The sequence below is a fragment of the Suncus etruscus genome, chromosome 20, assembly GCF_024139225.1.
Source record: "Suncus etruscus isolate mSunEtr1 chromosome 20, mSunEtr1.pri.cur, whole genome shotgun sequence".
In the NCBI taxonomy this organism is placed as follows: Eukaryota; Metazoa; Chordata; class Mammalia; order Eulipotyphla; family Soricidae; genus Suncus; species Suncus etruscus.
The window spans coordinates 22,306,594-22,323,196 of NC_064867.1; the positions used below are offsets into that span (position 1 = coordinate 22,306,594).

At 40.6% G+C, this 16,603-nt stretch overlaps 1 protein-coding gene across 2 annotated transcripts in view; it reads left to right on the forward strand.

The window, feature by feature from the left end:
- SATB1 (SATB homeobox 1) overlaps positions 1-16,603 on the forward strand; it is a 1,007,816-nt gene that overhangs the window by 914,537 nt on the left and 76,676 nt on the right. For both annotated transcript variants that reach the window (XM_049766136.1, XM_049766137.1), the window contains exons 2-4: positions 8,893-8,918; positions 11,585-11,819; positions 15,852-16,028. In XM_049766136.1, the coding sequence (XP_049622093.1) occupies positions 11,609-11,819; positions 15,852-16,028 (388 nt within the window). In that variant the 5' untranslated portion in view covers positions 8,893-8,918; positions 11,585-11,608. The remainder of the gene's footprint in view (positions 1-8,892; positions 8,919-11,584; positions 11,820-15,851; positions 16,029-16,603) is intronic.

Consider the following 16,603-nt stretch of genomic DNA (forward strand, 5'->3'; position numbering starts at 1 on the left):
GGGTGGGTGTTTAACGTGAACTTCTGAATTGGTTGTTTGTATTATTTTGGACCACACCCAGCAGTGCTCAGGATTTACTCCTGACTGTGCACATAGATTATTCCTGGTGGAGGATCCAATCCAGATTGGCTGTGTGCAAGACAAGCATCCTGACTTCTGTATTGTTGCTCCAGCCCAACACTTCTGGACTGTTGAAAGAGCTCTTAGGTAAAGCGGATGTACAACATGTTTGGGGAACCACTGAGCTCCTGATCCTGGCTTTACTTCTGAAAACTGTCTTACAAGCAAGTGTTCTTACAAGCTTTCACTCAGGTTAGTTCTTGGATTCCCTTTTTGTGGCAGACACTGAGCGATTCCAGGAATTTAGTCACAAGCGTAACTAACAGGCATACAAATTCACTATTGGGAGGGACAGACATGTAAATATGAAGTGCCACACTAAAGGAAAGGTGGTAGGATGGACTGTCCAAAGAAAATAATGGGCCAGAGAGAGAGAGAGAGTACAAGAGTGAAGACACTTCATGCTTGTGGCTGGCCCCAGTTCTAATCCCTGGCACTGCTTTTGGTCCCCTGAATGCTGCCAGGTGAGTCCTCTGAGTTACACTAGGTGTGGCCCAAACTCTCCTTTCAAATTAAAAAAAAAAAAAAAAGGAAAAAGAAAAAGGCTTGAACAGCAAAGAAAATGACTGCTTGAGAAGGTTTTGGCTAGAAGAGATGCCTTTAAGACCAAAGTGTATAAGATAAAATTCAGAGGAAAGGGGTCAGAAATGACAATCCAAAAGATAGGGGGGAGAAAATAAGATAACCTGAAACTGAGTATTTGGTGGTGATGTCTACACTGCAGGTCTCAGACCAACCAAAGAAGTCTTTTTCCTATTCAACTTTTGATATAGGTCTAGATAGAATGCCACCTTTGATGGAATTGCTATCATTGTGTTTTATCAAAGTATTAGGATTTTTTTTTAATTTGTGCTCAATACTTGCTTGAAGAGATAGTTTTATTCCTGAGTAAAAAAACCCTGCTATTCTCAGGTTCTAGAGACCAACTACAATAGAAACTCATCCTTATTTAATCTGCCAAAGTAGCTTAAACATGGGCTTCTCTTTGCTCAACTTCAAGAATGACTTTTGTCTATTAAAACCACCTCACAAATTAGCAGTGCATATTTACATCCAACTCCAACTAATTAGGAAACAACTCTTGATCACTATCAGTCTGGCTATAACTAAAAACTCCACTTATTAGGGAAAAAAAAAAAACAAAAGCAACAGTCCTTAAGACCTATATTTAGACTTCATTATCATTTCTCCTTTATCTCTCCTAAAAACGTTTTCAAGCCTTTTGCTGTGTTTTTGCAGGAAACCATTATTTGTTTGGTATCTGGATGCCCTCCCAGTTTGAGGCGGTATCTACATGAAAGCATCCAAAAGAGCCATTTGTAATGGCAACTCTGCTTATTTAATGGAGGGGTGGGAGTGAAGGTGGGAATCACTCTGTGATTTTTAACTTCACCCATGAGCTACTTAAATACTCGGAGAGCAGCATTTGGGGCAAATGCATATTATCCCAAATGCCCTTTCCAGTACAGACATGTCTAGAAAGTTGACTAGAATTTGTGTTTCGTGGCACACCAGTCTCATTCCACACAACTTTACAGACCCATAGGCTGATTCTAAAATGGAAAATGGTTTCAATTTCAGTATCATTAGAAAGTCTGAAAGCCATTCAGCAACTCCATGATGACTGCTGGTCAGGACCGAGATTTTTCTTAGCCATCTTTTATAGACATTCTCTAAATTAGTGGTGTCCAATAGGAACACTTCTATACTGCCAATATGATACTATTAGCCATGGGTTGCTATTGAAAAGTGACTGAAGAGCTAGATTTTTAAGTGTAATTTCATTGCAGTTAATCTAACAAAAACGCTATAGCCACACTACCTACAATTCACTTCTGCAATCTCAAAACACGATTTGTCATTGCAATCAGCATTGGTTGCCAGTGACACTGTTCACTAGTTGCTCCATTAAGACATTCGTATTGTCCATCTAGACATTTGATATTTGGGTTGTATTTTTCACTAGTTGCCCCCATTTAGATGTGTGAATTGTAAATATTGAAAGGATACCACCTTTGTGACTATGGCAGTGAGCACTAAGGAGTCTCTGCTCTCATGGGATGATGGAATATATGGAAGTCATATATTAAGCCAAAAATTAGCGAAAAATGCTCACTGATGAAGACTATGATGACAGTTAAAATGGGGAAAATGCCAGAAGCTATGAGTACAAAATAGGGGGCATGGTGCTTGCCTTGCATGAAGCTGACCCTAGTTGGCTCTCTGGTACTGCAGGTCCCATGAGCACTGTCAGAATTGGTCCCCACCCCCACCACTGTCCCCTTAAGCCAAACCAAATAAAAATGGGATGATGGGGCATGCCATCTTATTTAGATCATCCAGACAGATTAGCCAGGTTGCCTTTATTCACTGAATAAGAAAACCATGTAATAATTTCCTTTCTTCAAGTTCAAGACTAGGTCAAGCTAGTTGCAGACCCTATTGTGTGCCGTGCCATGCCATGGCCTCCCAAGATGTGTGTCTGATTAAACTACATGCATATGCATATGCATAAACACACACACACACACACACACACACCGCAAACTTTGGAATTGCTTGAGTTGATTCTCCTCAACTGTAAGTAGTGTGACAATGTCAGTCACAGATAGGATGTGAGAAGCTGAGTGCAAATGTTTACAGGATATATTGCATTTCCTTTCAAATCCATGTTTGACAGAATTGTGTGGGTTGCAGCCCCAGCTTTTCTGCCCTGAGATACCAAAGTGTCTTTGGTCCATTCAAGAAATGATGTGGAAATAAGTCCTGAAGTCCCAAACAGACAAAATGAGACACATGACAACAAAACATATGGCTGGAAGAGATACTCTTCTATGGCCAACACAGACCATATTCCCAGAAATTCATATATGGAAAACACCACCTGCAGTTAAAGCCAAAAAAAACACAAAGAGTTGACACACAAAAAGAGCAATATGCTATGTAATTGTGCTGCTTTAAGAGGAGAGAGAGATAGCCAACTGTATTTGAATTTAAAAAGATGAAGGGGAAAAATAAAGCATGTCCTTAGAAAGTGCTAGGGTGGTAAGCATCACTTTGCTAACAGTCACTGGTATAGTTGCCATATCTTAAAAGCGTTCAAATTCTAAATGCGTTCTCTGTTTATTACAACTGTATGTGCTATTCAGAGCTCTGAATGTGCTTTAATGCTTTCGGATATCTGCCTGCATATTTATCTTAATATGGTGCCATCTGAAACATGTGGTGGTCCTTTCATTATTAAAGGGAAGAAATCTTGTAGATCTGTTGCGATATTTTATCTTGCTACCTTTGTGTAGCCAGTTTGAATGCCGTCTCATTTGATTAAAAAAATTGATGCACTCTTAACTGTGCTTCCACCATGCTGAATAGTTCAATGCTTTGACTTGCAATATTCCCTATTTGTAAGGTTTTCTATTTTGATAGCAGGATTTCAAGTTAATAATTTTGTTCCTAACTTCACTGAACACATGCTTGTATCTCTAGTTCCAATATATAGGGTGTCTGTAAAATATATACTGCTCCCCTCAACTTTGTTACCTTATCCTCACTTATGTGTTATGCAGAAGGTGGAGTTTTCCCAGTCTTCTCCCCCCCCCCCCCCACCTTAGTTTCTCTGGTCAATGGGTTTCCATTGACCAATACTCAATGGCTACAAAGAATATTCTAGGGTAGGTTCTAGTTAGTAATTAAGTCCACCAATGTACTCTATTACTTGGAGACAGAGCATAAGCCTTTGTATACCATTTTACTCATGTCATTTCTTATAATCATACAATTCTGAAATAAAGAAATGTGCTGGAGGGAAAACTAGTATGACTATGTGATTAATAGAGTCATAATTATACTGTATCATTATCCTTATAATAAAGTCATTATTAGATCTCTACTCTCATTTATTCTGTTTATCATCTACTAAGGCCATGCCCATCCTTGTTATGCACTTATATAATATGTTTATGAATTGTTTTATGAATTCATGGATAAAGGTGTTATTCAAATTTGAATATTCCTTTTTTCACTTCTTTTACTCCCATATTACAAGAGGAATCTGAGACAGAAAGATTTTGTGTGTAAATGATGGGATAAGTACATTTACATTATTTTATTCTCATGTGCCTTAATTTTTAGTATTTTAAGTAACCTTTTTTCAGTCTTTTTCCTTGGCTCAAATTTTGTGTGGTCAACCTTTTTTTTTTTAATTTAGATTTTGGCATTGGGCTTGAGGTACAGGAAGACTTTTTTTGTAGTTTCTTGCCACTTTTTTCTGTTATTTATAAATGAGCTCTGTTATTTATAAATTTATATAGCATGATACTAGAATATATTACACCTACTGAAAGGTAGGGTGATTTCTGGAAAACTGGTCAGCTGTCACGAGTTTTAGCATAACTCTTTAAAATACCCCCTCGAGAAATTTCTAATTTAACCTCTTATAGTTCAAAATCATTGTCAAGTAGACTTGTTTTTTAATACAAAATACCATTTAGAGGTCTTAAATCTTCCAAAGCTTCCAGTTAGCATCAATGTTACATTTTGCCTTCTCTGTTTCTTAATTATCTTCTTTATACTTTAAAAAGTCCTTATTTCCTTTCATCTTAACCTTTACAATGTTACCTTCGGGCTTTATAGTGGAAATTGCCTGATATTTCTTCTCTTGTTTTTTATTTGTTTGATTTTGTTTTTTGATTTGGGGTTCTATGCCTTCTCATCACATGTTCTTGTTTTGATGAAAGATTAGGTTTCTATGTGCCAAGATTTATGGGCACCTTCCTAGAAATTTTGACCAAGCTTGTGGCTGAAACTTTGGTGCCATTAGGATGATATATTTTCATTGTTCTTCTCCTAAATTTGTTCTTTCCTGGTCTTTATTTCTTATACTTTCTCTTCTGCTTTCCCTGCTGCTTTTCTTAGATTTCTAATGTAAACAGTGTCTCCAAGAGAGTATTGGCAGCTTAAAGAACTTCATTTGCATGTTTCCTTATCATCTCAGGACTCGTGCAAACTTGTTGCTTTGTTTTTAATGTCTAACAAAATGTTTATCTCATGGGTATCTCTTTGCCCTATTCGTGCATTTTGAAAAATAATTCCTTTAATAAACAGTTTTGAGTTTTTGTTTGAGAATTAGCTGCCTTCAGGGTGGTTAAGATGTAAGCACTAAAACCGAAGCCATAAAAACGCTGCATCTAATATTCTCTATTTCTATATAACCTACACCTAATAGATTATCCAAATAAGACCACATTTACCTACTATAATGACCATTTATCTAGCTGGGTGGCTTCATCCTCAGCATCACAGCATAAGTGTTTAAGGACCCCAGTGGAGGGAGGGAGATAGGTAGGCAGTAGCCCACCCACCCAAACTTTCTTGCCTTTGGTTCATTCAAATCAGTGCCAGAATAGTGTATGACATCCTTTCCTTTGTCATAACAAGTCAGGGTGTTTTTTTCTTTTTTTTCCATGTGACCCAAATTTGGTTCTAAAACTCGGCCACTCTAGGCCACGCAGTTCTTGCTCCAAAATCTCTCAGGACTCTGTCAATGAGGGAGTTCTTAACTGCTCTCCAAAAAAAAAACCTCTTCTTCCACCAACTTTCCCTTTTTTTCCCAGGCTGGGCTTCACTAATTTGGGATTGCACACCCTGGAGTGTGTGTGTGTGTGTGTGTGTGTGTTGTGTGTGTGTGTGTGTGTGTGTGTGTGTGTGTGTGTGTGTGCAATAATTCGCAAAAGCTTGCTTTTCTATGCATCCTCTGAGTGGCCTTTGCAGCCACTTCTGCAGTCCTTTACCGTGCGCGACAGCACAGCGCGGGTCCCGTGGGGCCTGGGGGGTGGTGGTGGTGGTAGGGGAGGACTCGCAGGCCAGAGGTTCTAGTCCCCCTGCTCCCACTCTACCACCCCCCAGCGCCTCCTTCCTCGGGGCCGCCCCTAAGCGCGCCGCACACCTGCCGCTGCCGCCCGCGCGCGCCCTGCGCCTCCGCCCCGCGCGCCCTCCCTTCCTTCCCAGGCGCCGGCCTTCCGCGCTGCGCCCTGTTATTCGGGGGGCATTGTGTGCAAGCCATGTTGGGGCCGCCTCCCTCTAATCAGGCTCATTACCAATGCGTGCGCGCCCGGAAATTGTGCGCTTCCCACCCACCCGACCCACTACCCCGCACCCTGCAAACCCTGGCACTCCGGCACTAGTTACTTGTCTGGTGGCTTTACCACTCGCCCTCCCTCTTTACCCTTCCCCTCCCCCTCCCCCACTACCCTCCCCCTTCCCCTACCCACTATCCCGCACCCCGAAAAACCCCAGCACTCATGCACTAGTTACTTATCTGGTGGCTTTGCCACTCGCCAGCCACCCCCTTTACCCTCCCCCTTCCCCTTCTCCCTTACCCTCCCCCTTCCCCTCCCCCTTCCCCTCCCCACTATCCCGCACCCCGCAAAAACCCCCGCACTCATGCACTAGTTACTTATCTGTGGCTTAGCCATTCGCCCTCCCCCTTTACCCTCCCCCCATTACCCTCCCCCCTTTTGATTCCAATCCCCCCCTGGCCCCCTTTTTTTGCACCTTGTCTCCTTGCACCCTGCACCCCCTCACACACACACACACACACACACTCCCAACTACACGCCTTCCTCCTCCTCCTCCTCCTCTTCCTCCTCCTCCTCCTCCTCCTGCTCCTGCTCTGCTCCCTCCTCCTCTCCCCTACCTCCGCCACCGCCGCCGCCACTTTCTCGCCAGCTCCCGGCTCCCGGGACGCGACGGTGGCGGCGGTGGCGGCGGAGGAGCCGCTCGCTGGGGAAGGGCAGGAGGACTCCAGGCGGTGGCGGGGAGGTGTCTGCGGTGCCGTGCTCCGGGAGCTGGGGCTGGGGGGCCCCGGGAGCGGGGTGATTCGGTATTAAAATGAGGAGGAGGAAGAAGAAGCAGCTACTCCAGCGGCAGCTGCAACAGCCACAACAACAGCAACTGCAGGAGCAGAAGCAGCAGCAGCAGCAGCAGCAGCAAAGGAGGAGGCGAGGATTGCAACCCGGGAGGACGCGCGGAGGGGAGCTCCTGGACACAGCAGCCGGGCTGAGTCAACTCCTAATTTAATGGGGGACAGAGACGGCTGCGAGGGGGGAGAAAGAGAAAGAGAGAGAGAGAGAAAGCAAGCACCCCCGTCCTGCTCCACACGCACACCCCAACACACACACGCACACCTTCTGTACTCTTCCCGTGCCACCAGCCCAGCCACCCCAGGCCTGGTCGCCACCTCCAACCACCACGACAGCCACCCCCTCTTAGCTAAGTCGGGGTGACTCCTGGGGACGCTCAGCTTCTTCCCCCCAAAACTGCTCATTGCACACCCTCCTGGCACCCTGCACATCCCCCTGGCAGGTTGCATTTTTTCTTTTAGGGGGGGAAAACTCACCAGTTTGATCTTGGGTTTTTTTTCTGGGGCGCTCCCCCCGCCCAAGTCCTTTCTAGTGCCATTGTGGTTGGTGCTCCTTGTTTACCTCGGACTCAGCTGGAGAGAGAGAGAGAGAGAGGAGAGAGAGAAAAAGAGAGCTGGGAGACTTTTTTAAGGGGTTCAGGGGAGAGAGAGGAGTTTGCCTGGGAGGTTGCTAAGGGGGGTGCCTTGCTGGTTCTCTTCTCTTTCCACCTTACTTTCCCTTCTTCCCCTTGCACCCCGACTTCCACCCACCCCCTTTAGCCGGGTGCTCTCCCAGCTTCTTGTCTGCCCGCGTCCATGGGCAGGGAGAGGGGGGTCCTCTGGGCCTTGGTGAACGAGGGCCCGATCCAAAGTGGCCTCCCGGCGCCTGGGAGGCGCACGGTGCCCTCCCTCTCTCCCCCCAGGCCCCTGGTAGCTGCTGCCCCCCAGTTGTGGTTGCAAGGCGGTGGGAAGAAAGTTTTGCAAGGTCGGTTCTGATCCGGCGCAATTGTTGGGGCGCGCGGGTGGGGGGCGATCGCGGGGAGCCAGTCTAGGGTTTTTTTTGGGGGGGCCCTGCCCGCTCTACCTCCCTCCTGGCTCCCTTGCAGAAGATCGCAAGTGACAGGCAGAAGTAAGACTTTCTGCCGGGCACCCCAAAGAAGGGAAGGAAGGGAGAGAGAGAGCAGCCGGGGCACCTCTTTCTTTCATTTTTTAAAAAAAAATTATTTATTTATTTACTTTTACTTCTTCTCATCTTTCTCTGGAGATCTAGTCTGCAAGTGATTTTATTTTTTATCCCCCCTTTTAAAGAGGCTCCTCCGTCACCCCCTTGCTTCCCCAGCACCCCCACAGTGCACAGCTCCTAAGGGGTTTTTGCTTTGTTTTTGTTTTATTTTTTAATATCATCCCCCCACTCCACGAATCACTTATCAGATCAATTTTATCTTCTCCCTCCTCCCTCCTTTTCATTCTCCCCTCCTCCCCCATCCATCTCAAACCCCATTCTCTGAGGTTAGGCTTTTTTTTTTTTAAACATCTATGTTGCTTTTTGATTTGTGAATTAGTATTATTTTTTTCCCAATACATCGCCCACCTCTCCCTATTTCTCTCTCTCTCTCCCCCATGGCTCCAGTTCTGGACGTTTATTCCTGCCCTTCCCCCGTTTAGGGGGTGTGGGGCTAGGGGAAGAGAAAAAAATAATACAATTTTCAGGGGAAGTCGCCTTCAGGTCTGCTGCTTTTTTTTTTTTTTTTTTTTAATTACAAAAAAAAAAAAGGACATAGAAAAAAGATCAGTCTTGAACTTCTCTTCAAGAACCCGGGCTGCAAAGGAAATCTCCCTTGTTTTTGTTTTGTTTTTGTTTTTGTTTTTGTTTTTTTATATGCTGTCAAGTTTTGAAGTGGTGAGTTTCAGGTCGGTTTTTGCTCCTTTCACTCAGTCAAACTGCAGTGTTTCTGAATCTAGATAGTACTTTGCTTCTTTGTCTCTTTAAAAGGTCACAGTGAAAGCTTGGCCTGGATCGTGCCGGCCATCTGGAATGGATAAGGGCACCAATCTCTTAAAATATGATGATGATGATGGGGTGCTGGGTGTGGGGGCGAGGGAGGCTAGCCAAAATGCAACTCATTGAAAAGGTTCCCACATTGCAAAAAAAAAAAACCCTAGTTTTTTGAAACCGGAATTTAGTGCTTTGCTTTTTCTTTTCTTTTTTTTATTTTTCCAGTCTCAGGAAATCATTGCATCTGAGTTTACTATTTCATTCAGTAATCATCCTATATGGACTTAGTTTATGGGCTGGGGAATGGGATTTTGAAAGTAGGCAGCTTTCCATGTGCCAAGCAGACGTTCCACTAAAATGGGTTTTTAAATGTGAAACTCGAAAAGAAACTCTTCAGCTTGGCATCTGTTGAGACCATAGTTAGTTCCCTGAGCTGTCAGTCCAGACGGCCCAGGGAGCCTATGCTTTTGCAGTTCCAAACTGAGGTTAGGTGATCTTTTAGCCTTGGGCACAGAGTTTAAATGAGTAAATTGGGTGTTTTATGTGCATGTAATTTTGCTTTATATATATAAAGCTTTTTACTACATGATTCAGTGTTTGATTCGTGCCTATAGGTAGGTATTCTAAATACCAGCTTGCATGACCTATATGATGTTTTGCTTGACAATACATTAAATTGTAATCGATCACTTTTATTAATTGTATAGTTTATAGTGTCATTAAGCTTATGACTACATAAGATGTTTTGTAGCATTAACTTTGATGCTCTTCTCTCCTCTCCCCCTTCCTTTACTCCACCGCTAAACTATTTTCTTTTTAAATCATGTTTTAAAATTCATCTTCTGCTCTAGACAAATTTTAGGAAAAGCAACTCTATATTATCATCCACACAAAACAGTCTAAAGAGTGTTTTGAATAAGTTAAGAATCATCACTCTAATTTTGGCTTTAGACTGCAGTTTAATGGAAAAGAGTGATGTTGATAAAAAGTGGTTAAAAGAGGCACATTTATTGCTAATGAACCTCATAACCAAAAACAGATGGGACCCCGAATCAACTATAAACCTTTAGTTCTATGCTTGCCACCCTGGAGTATAAGGATAATTAGCCATTATTCCTCAAACTTTATAGTTCTTCCTTGGCATTCCTAAAGTTACCTTTAAGTCTACAGGTCACCTTTGCTCCCTTTTTCCCCAGTCACCTTTCCTTGGTTATGTGGGATAATGTAATCTATAGATAAAGGGGAAATGCTGCTTACAGAAAATCCATCCTAATAATACAAGCTTAGATCTAAATAGTTCTTTCGGTAGGATTTCTAAATATAAGATACTGTTGAATTATCAGTGAAACTAGAAGAAAGTTGTTAATATCATATACTCTTTGCTTTTTTTTATAAATATGATCCTATTCTACTTAATATTGAATACTTAATATTCTACTTAATATTAAACTTCAGAATTTTAAATATTATTAAAATTCACAAAATATTTGTATTCACCCGTTCTTATCAATCTAGTTAAACTCTGTCAAAAGCAATATTGATATAGTATGAATTACTTTATTCGAAACTGGTAATTGATGTTCAGTTTATAACTAAAATAACATTTTTTTTTCCGAAGACCTTGACTGTTTTATACTGAGATAATTTTGAACATTAATGATAAGAAAAATATAGGTTTTTATTAAGCAAGTTTCTGTCAGAGTGGAAGTGTGTCATGCGCATGCCACAAAACAATGTTTTCAAGTTACATACTATGCAAATTAGCAATAGCATTCTATTATTAATGGAGCTGCAGATCATAACTCAGCCACCTGATTGGTAATGTTTCAGCACTTGGGAGATTTAAAGAATACCTTTTCTGTATGTCTAGGGTTGAAATGATCCAATCACTTGTTTGAACTAAGACTTCACTAGATCTTTAACAGGTCAGATCTTGAAACTTTGATTGAAGAAAACTTTTTTTCTACCAATAACTTATAAAACCCAATATGTAGTTTAAAAGGCATATGTGTCCTGTCTTTGGAGCTGGAGCTGTTATTTATCTATCCCCCTCATAGAAATTTCACATAAAAATGTAAACCTACATATTAGACTTCTGCTAATATTTTGAACAATGATCATCTTTCCATCCTGAAAATATTTCTATTGTTTTTTTTTCATGAGTTTCTAATGTTTAAAATTTGGGACTCCATACTTAGTTTTAATTTAATTTTTAAGCTGAATATTAATTCTTCTGGGAATATTTCTGTTTTTCCTCAACTTAAGTTTGTTTGGAGGGGACAAATGTCTTTTTTAATTCATGTGTGTGTAGATACAATTCTTAACAAATTTTTTGTGTTAGTCTGAATGAAAATGTGAGGCTTTTGTTTGGAAATATAATAGTACCTGCATTTTATAGGATGTCTAGTGAAGTGAACTTATACATAAGTGTTATTTTTTGCAGTCGTAAAACTCTGCGTGAATGTGTGTGTGCCTGTATATATTTAGAGTGGGAGAGAGAGAGAGAGAGACTGAGACAGACGGACCGACCCACCAATTATAACATGTCTTTTCTCTTTTAATTTTGGCAGGTGATCTTTAGAGGGTAACTGAGTATGGATCATTTGAACGAGACAACTCAGGGGAAAGAACATTCAGAAATGTCTAACAATGTGAGTGATCCTAAGGGTCCACCAGCCAAGATCGCCCGCCTGGAGCAGAACGGAAGCCCGCTAGGAAGAGGAAGGCTTGGAAGTACAGGTGCAAAAATGCAGGGAGTGCCTTTAAAACATTCGGGCCATCTGATGAAAACCAATCTTAGGAAAGGTAAATACAATACTTTCAAGTGAAATCCTGGAAAGCTGTGAGTCCTGGTGTCTTATTCAGTCCCACTTTGTGTGGGAGTGGAGAGGCAGCAAATTGTCTTTGTATTTTCTTTTCCTTCATTCTTTTCCTGATCTGAAATGAGTTATATTCCTGGCTTTAGTTGAAGTGTCTATTTCTACTCCCAATTTGAAAGAGCAGGCACCATGCTTGAGTGGAGCAATGGACTCTTAAGATTGAAATCATTGAATGTTTAGATGATAAGGACTGAATGAAATATAATGGTCTGCGTTGAACCAGGCTTTCATTGATAAGGTGTTATTTTGGTGGCGAATATGTAGGTAGCTCTTGCTGATCCTTATTTCTGGGTAGGAAGAAGTACCAGGTGACTGGTTGACAAGTCAGGATCTGCTCTTGCTTTTTCAAAGGATTACTAGTTACAAAGCAGTGTCAGAGACAATGTCAATCTTTTGTAGTATGATGGAAAAGTTCATGATATGATTTCTTGTGGTTTATTCAGAGCAAATTTGCTTAATGTGGTGGAAAACCTGATTTTTGCTATAATTGAGTACCACTAGTTAAGGAAGAGTAGATTTTTAGGCAGGTTAAGAGGAGAATACATAACTCTGACTCCTTCCTGCCAATTTTATATTAAATTGATGAAGTTGAAGAACTTTGTGTTCAGCGCTGATTTGTGTGTGTGTGTGTGTGTATGTGTGTGTGTGTGTGTATGTGTGTATGTAAAGCCCATGGCTGTACTAAGTCTAATGTGTATGCCTCAGAACAGTCTTTATTCGGTCTCCAAATAACTGTATAGGATGCTGATTCTTCTTACATTGGCAAAGAAAAGGAGTTAAAAAATGCCATCTTTTAGTACCCAACCAAGAATATTAAGTAGGTAAAAGTTAGAAGGCAGAGGGAGGATTTCATTGTGTTTGATGCATAACATTTATAATACAATCATTTATTTTTTTCCTTGGTTTGGCGAAAACAAAGAATATATTGATCCTGAAATGAACAGACACAGCAGTCCGTATTGTTAGATCTTTATCTATTAAAAATGGAAAAACAGCACTTCAGCAAATTCTTTGGCCTCTACTCATGATTACCCTATTTATTGATTGTTTGCCAAGAATGTATGCATCTTAAGAAAGCCAGGGTAAGAGCATTAAAAATATAATTTATTACGGCTTTTCAAACAGAGTGCATTAATATTGTACTGTGAAGCGCTGGGGCTCTATAAAAAAGACTTTCTGACGCCTGCAAACATATAAGTTCCATAAATTCCTAAATAGGAGATTTCAGCTGTCTCTGGTATTATGTGATATTTGCACAGCAAACTTTAATGCCAGGACAGTTTTAGACAAGGATTCTACAGACTTCACTGCTCCTTATGGCAGACGTGCTGTTTACACAGGCTCATAAACCTCAGCAAAAGCTTCTAAGACTGCCTCCAGGTTTAAATCATGTGGTATTTTTAGCATTCAGCAGTGACCAGTGCACTTCCCTTTGCATGCTGAAAGGTTATGAAGTTGCTGTAGTTAGAAGTCACACCAAACATGATCACAATCAGAGTTCAGAGAAGGCTCCTGTTCATCTTTGCTCCCAGTCTCAGGAAACTGGTTCAAGTTTGCCAGAAGACTTAACAGCTAGATGTGTCATTAAAGAATACTACTGTCGCATTTTTTCAGAACCCAGCCTTATCTACAGGGTGCCTTTAAATTTGATCAATGAAGTCTAAAAGAAAGCCCCAATGTATTTCAATTATTTGACAAGCCTACAGTTAGTTTCCTCACTCTAAGAAGCAGCATATAGAACATGTCTGTATCATTCTATATATATATATATATATATATATATATATATATATATATATATATATAATGTGTGTGTGTGTGTGTGTGTGTGAGAAAAAAAACCCAATATGCATGTTTCGTTGTAACTATCCCACCCCTTTGAAGACATCAGAATAGTGGGAGAGAAACTTAACTATAGTAATTTCACTTCCTGCTCAGATACTTTTTTTTTTTAAAATAAAAGAACATTGCACTCACGTGGCCTTATATTTTACATGTCGTTTAATTGTAGAATATTCTTTGATTAGTTCAAAGAACAAAATTACCAAAGACTTTGAGTGGTGTTTTTATCTATATATTTCATGTGCATGGTTTCTGCTTGACAGATGCTGGGTAAAAACTGACTGAGATGAGGAAGCACTCACATCCAAAGGGTTGGGTGCTTTTGTTTATTTACTTGGGAGATTCTGTCAAAGTACCTTCAAGCCAAGGAAGAAATCACTGGTTTGCATATTGCTGTTTTTACTGTGGACTCCCCAAGTCATCAGCTGATCCCTAACTGGTTCTCTCTCTGGTATAGAAAGAACAGCTGAGTGAGTGACAAGAATATATTGGCAAGCTCTGCAGCTTGTTTTTCATGCCTAGCCTGTTGGGTCTCTCCGATTAAATTTGAGCTTTCTTAAAGTAAACCTAAAGGGTGTGTGTGTGTGTGTGTGTGTGTGTGTGTGTGTGTGTGTGTGTGTGTGTGTGTGTGTGTGTGTGTGTGTTGGGTCTCCGATTAAATTTGTGAGCTTTCTTAAAGTAAACCTAAAGGGTGTGTGTGTGTGTGTGTGTGTTGTGTGTGTATGTATGTGTGTATTTTTTTATCTAGCTAGTATCTCTTCCCTTGAGTCAAGAGCTAGAATGTCTTAGCTTAGTCTCTCTCACCTCTTCACTAAAGCTTTGGTGAAGATGCACATGTTGAAAAGGTAGCTGTTTTATTTACTTCTGGCTTTTGTTTAATAGAAACCAAGTGACTGGAGCATTTTTTAAAGGACATCTCTGGTGTCAGTAGGATATTCTGGTTTTGAGCAGTGGTTGGTGTGTACGCTAGACATCATCCAAAGTTGGTAGGATTTTGAGTCTCGAGGACAGAGTTTATAAAAAAGCATTCATGTTGTAGGACTAATTGGGGATCCTGTGTGCCCTGTTAAAGTAACCCTTGTCATCATTTATACTAAAGATGATACTCTCCTGGCAGTGTGCCACAGTACTGTTCAGATGCATCTGCTTTTAACCCTTATTCGCTTATGCCTGAAAGTGGAACAGTACATTGCACTAACACCTTGAGCATTACAACATGACATGATTTCAGTTTCTAGAAACCTCTTTTCTAACCGTGATGTGGTCTGTGCTTATTCATCTTTTGGCTCTGAGTTATTACACTGAATTAAAGTAAATAAAGAACACACGAAAGCTAGACATCTTCCTTTAACCTGATATGTCCTGATGAGGCTAGTTTCCCCTTTTCCTCTCTCATTTTTATTTTCTTTACTGCCACAAAGATTGCTCATTTGGAGGGCATATGTTTACAATGTAATTCTTTAAAAGGTAGATTAAATGAGTAGTCATAAGAATAAATCTTATTTATGTACATTATGTACATCCTGAAATATTTTGGGGGCATGAGTTGAAGATTTGTGTTTCTTTCATGCAACCTTTAAGGTAAAAATATTTAAGGGAAGAAGAAAAGCTAATCATTTTAGAGTCTGAGATAATTTGTTTGAATACAATGGTAGAAGTTTAATATTAACAAGAATGTGTAGGAAGCACAAACATTGATTGGTCTGGAGACAACTGTTGTAGTTTGGATTGCACACTGTATGACACTCCCAGCATATCAGACAAGATACTTACTTCTCTGTTGTCAGCACTATTATTTGATCAAGAAGGTAATTCTACTAAGTGATTTTGGAAAATGCATCATTAAAATGAAAGCAGAATCTCACTTACCAAAGGATTAAGTTCACATTTGATAAAAGTATTTATCTCAACTTAGAAAAAATTGTTTTCCAGTGTACATGTTGGTTTGTGCATGCTATCTTTCTCTACTTTGCCTTGGAAATAGTCTCTCTTTTCTCACTGTTCTGAAGATTTATTTTTCATGGCCTAATTTTATCTCCACCCCCAACACCTTCCATCCAGTTTGTATTCCTAAAGATTGTTAGCTTGTGCCTCTTTTTTTCTCTGTCTTTGATAGGAACCATGTTACCAGTTTTCTGCGTGGTAGAACATTATGAAAACGCCATAGAATATGATTGCAAGGAGGAGCATGCAGAATTTGTGTTGGTGAGAAAGGATATGCTTTTCAACCAGCTGATAGAAATGGCATTGCTGTCTCTGGGATATTCACATAGCTCTGCTGCCCAGGCCAAAGGTAAATAATGCATATGTGGGGCTGGAAAAATTGTGTGACATGCTTTGTTTACCTTGCAGAGAAAGCGTTGAGTAATTTTATTCAAAGCCTGTGATTACATTGGTTCCTTATAGACTGTGTGGCTTTAAAAAAAATTGGCTTAATTCAGTTTGGTTTAGTTAACACACATTTTGCTCATGTGGAATGTCGAGGTAGATATTTTTTTTAAATTACTTCAGCTGAATCATTAGTATGCTTATTGACCTTAATAATCTGCTCCACTGAGGACCCACAAGGAAGTGAGGAGTGTATTTGAGCAGATGGACTGTTGAGAGTCAATTTGCATTTATGACTGAATATCTAGTTCTGTTTCTTTTATTCTGTTTCTGATGGTTTTATGGGCTGTAAAGTATTTTTCAATGCTGATTCCCATTGCTGGAGAGAATCTTATCTAAATTGTAAAGCCATTTAGAACTGGTTCAGCTATGTCTTATTAGAACTTCCTGTAAGTTAGGAAAATGTGGCCTCTGCCTAGGATTTATTGATGGCTTTTTATTTCCAAAATAATAAACAGCCCGATAGTCATTTACATAATT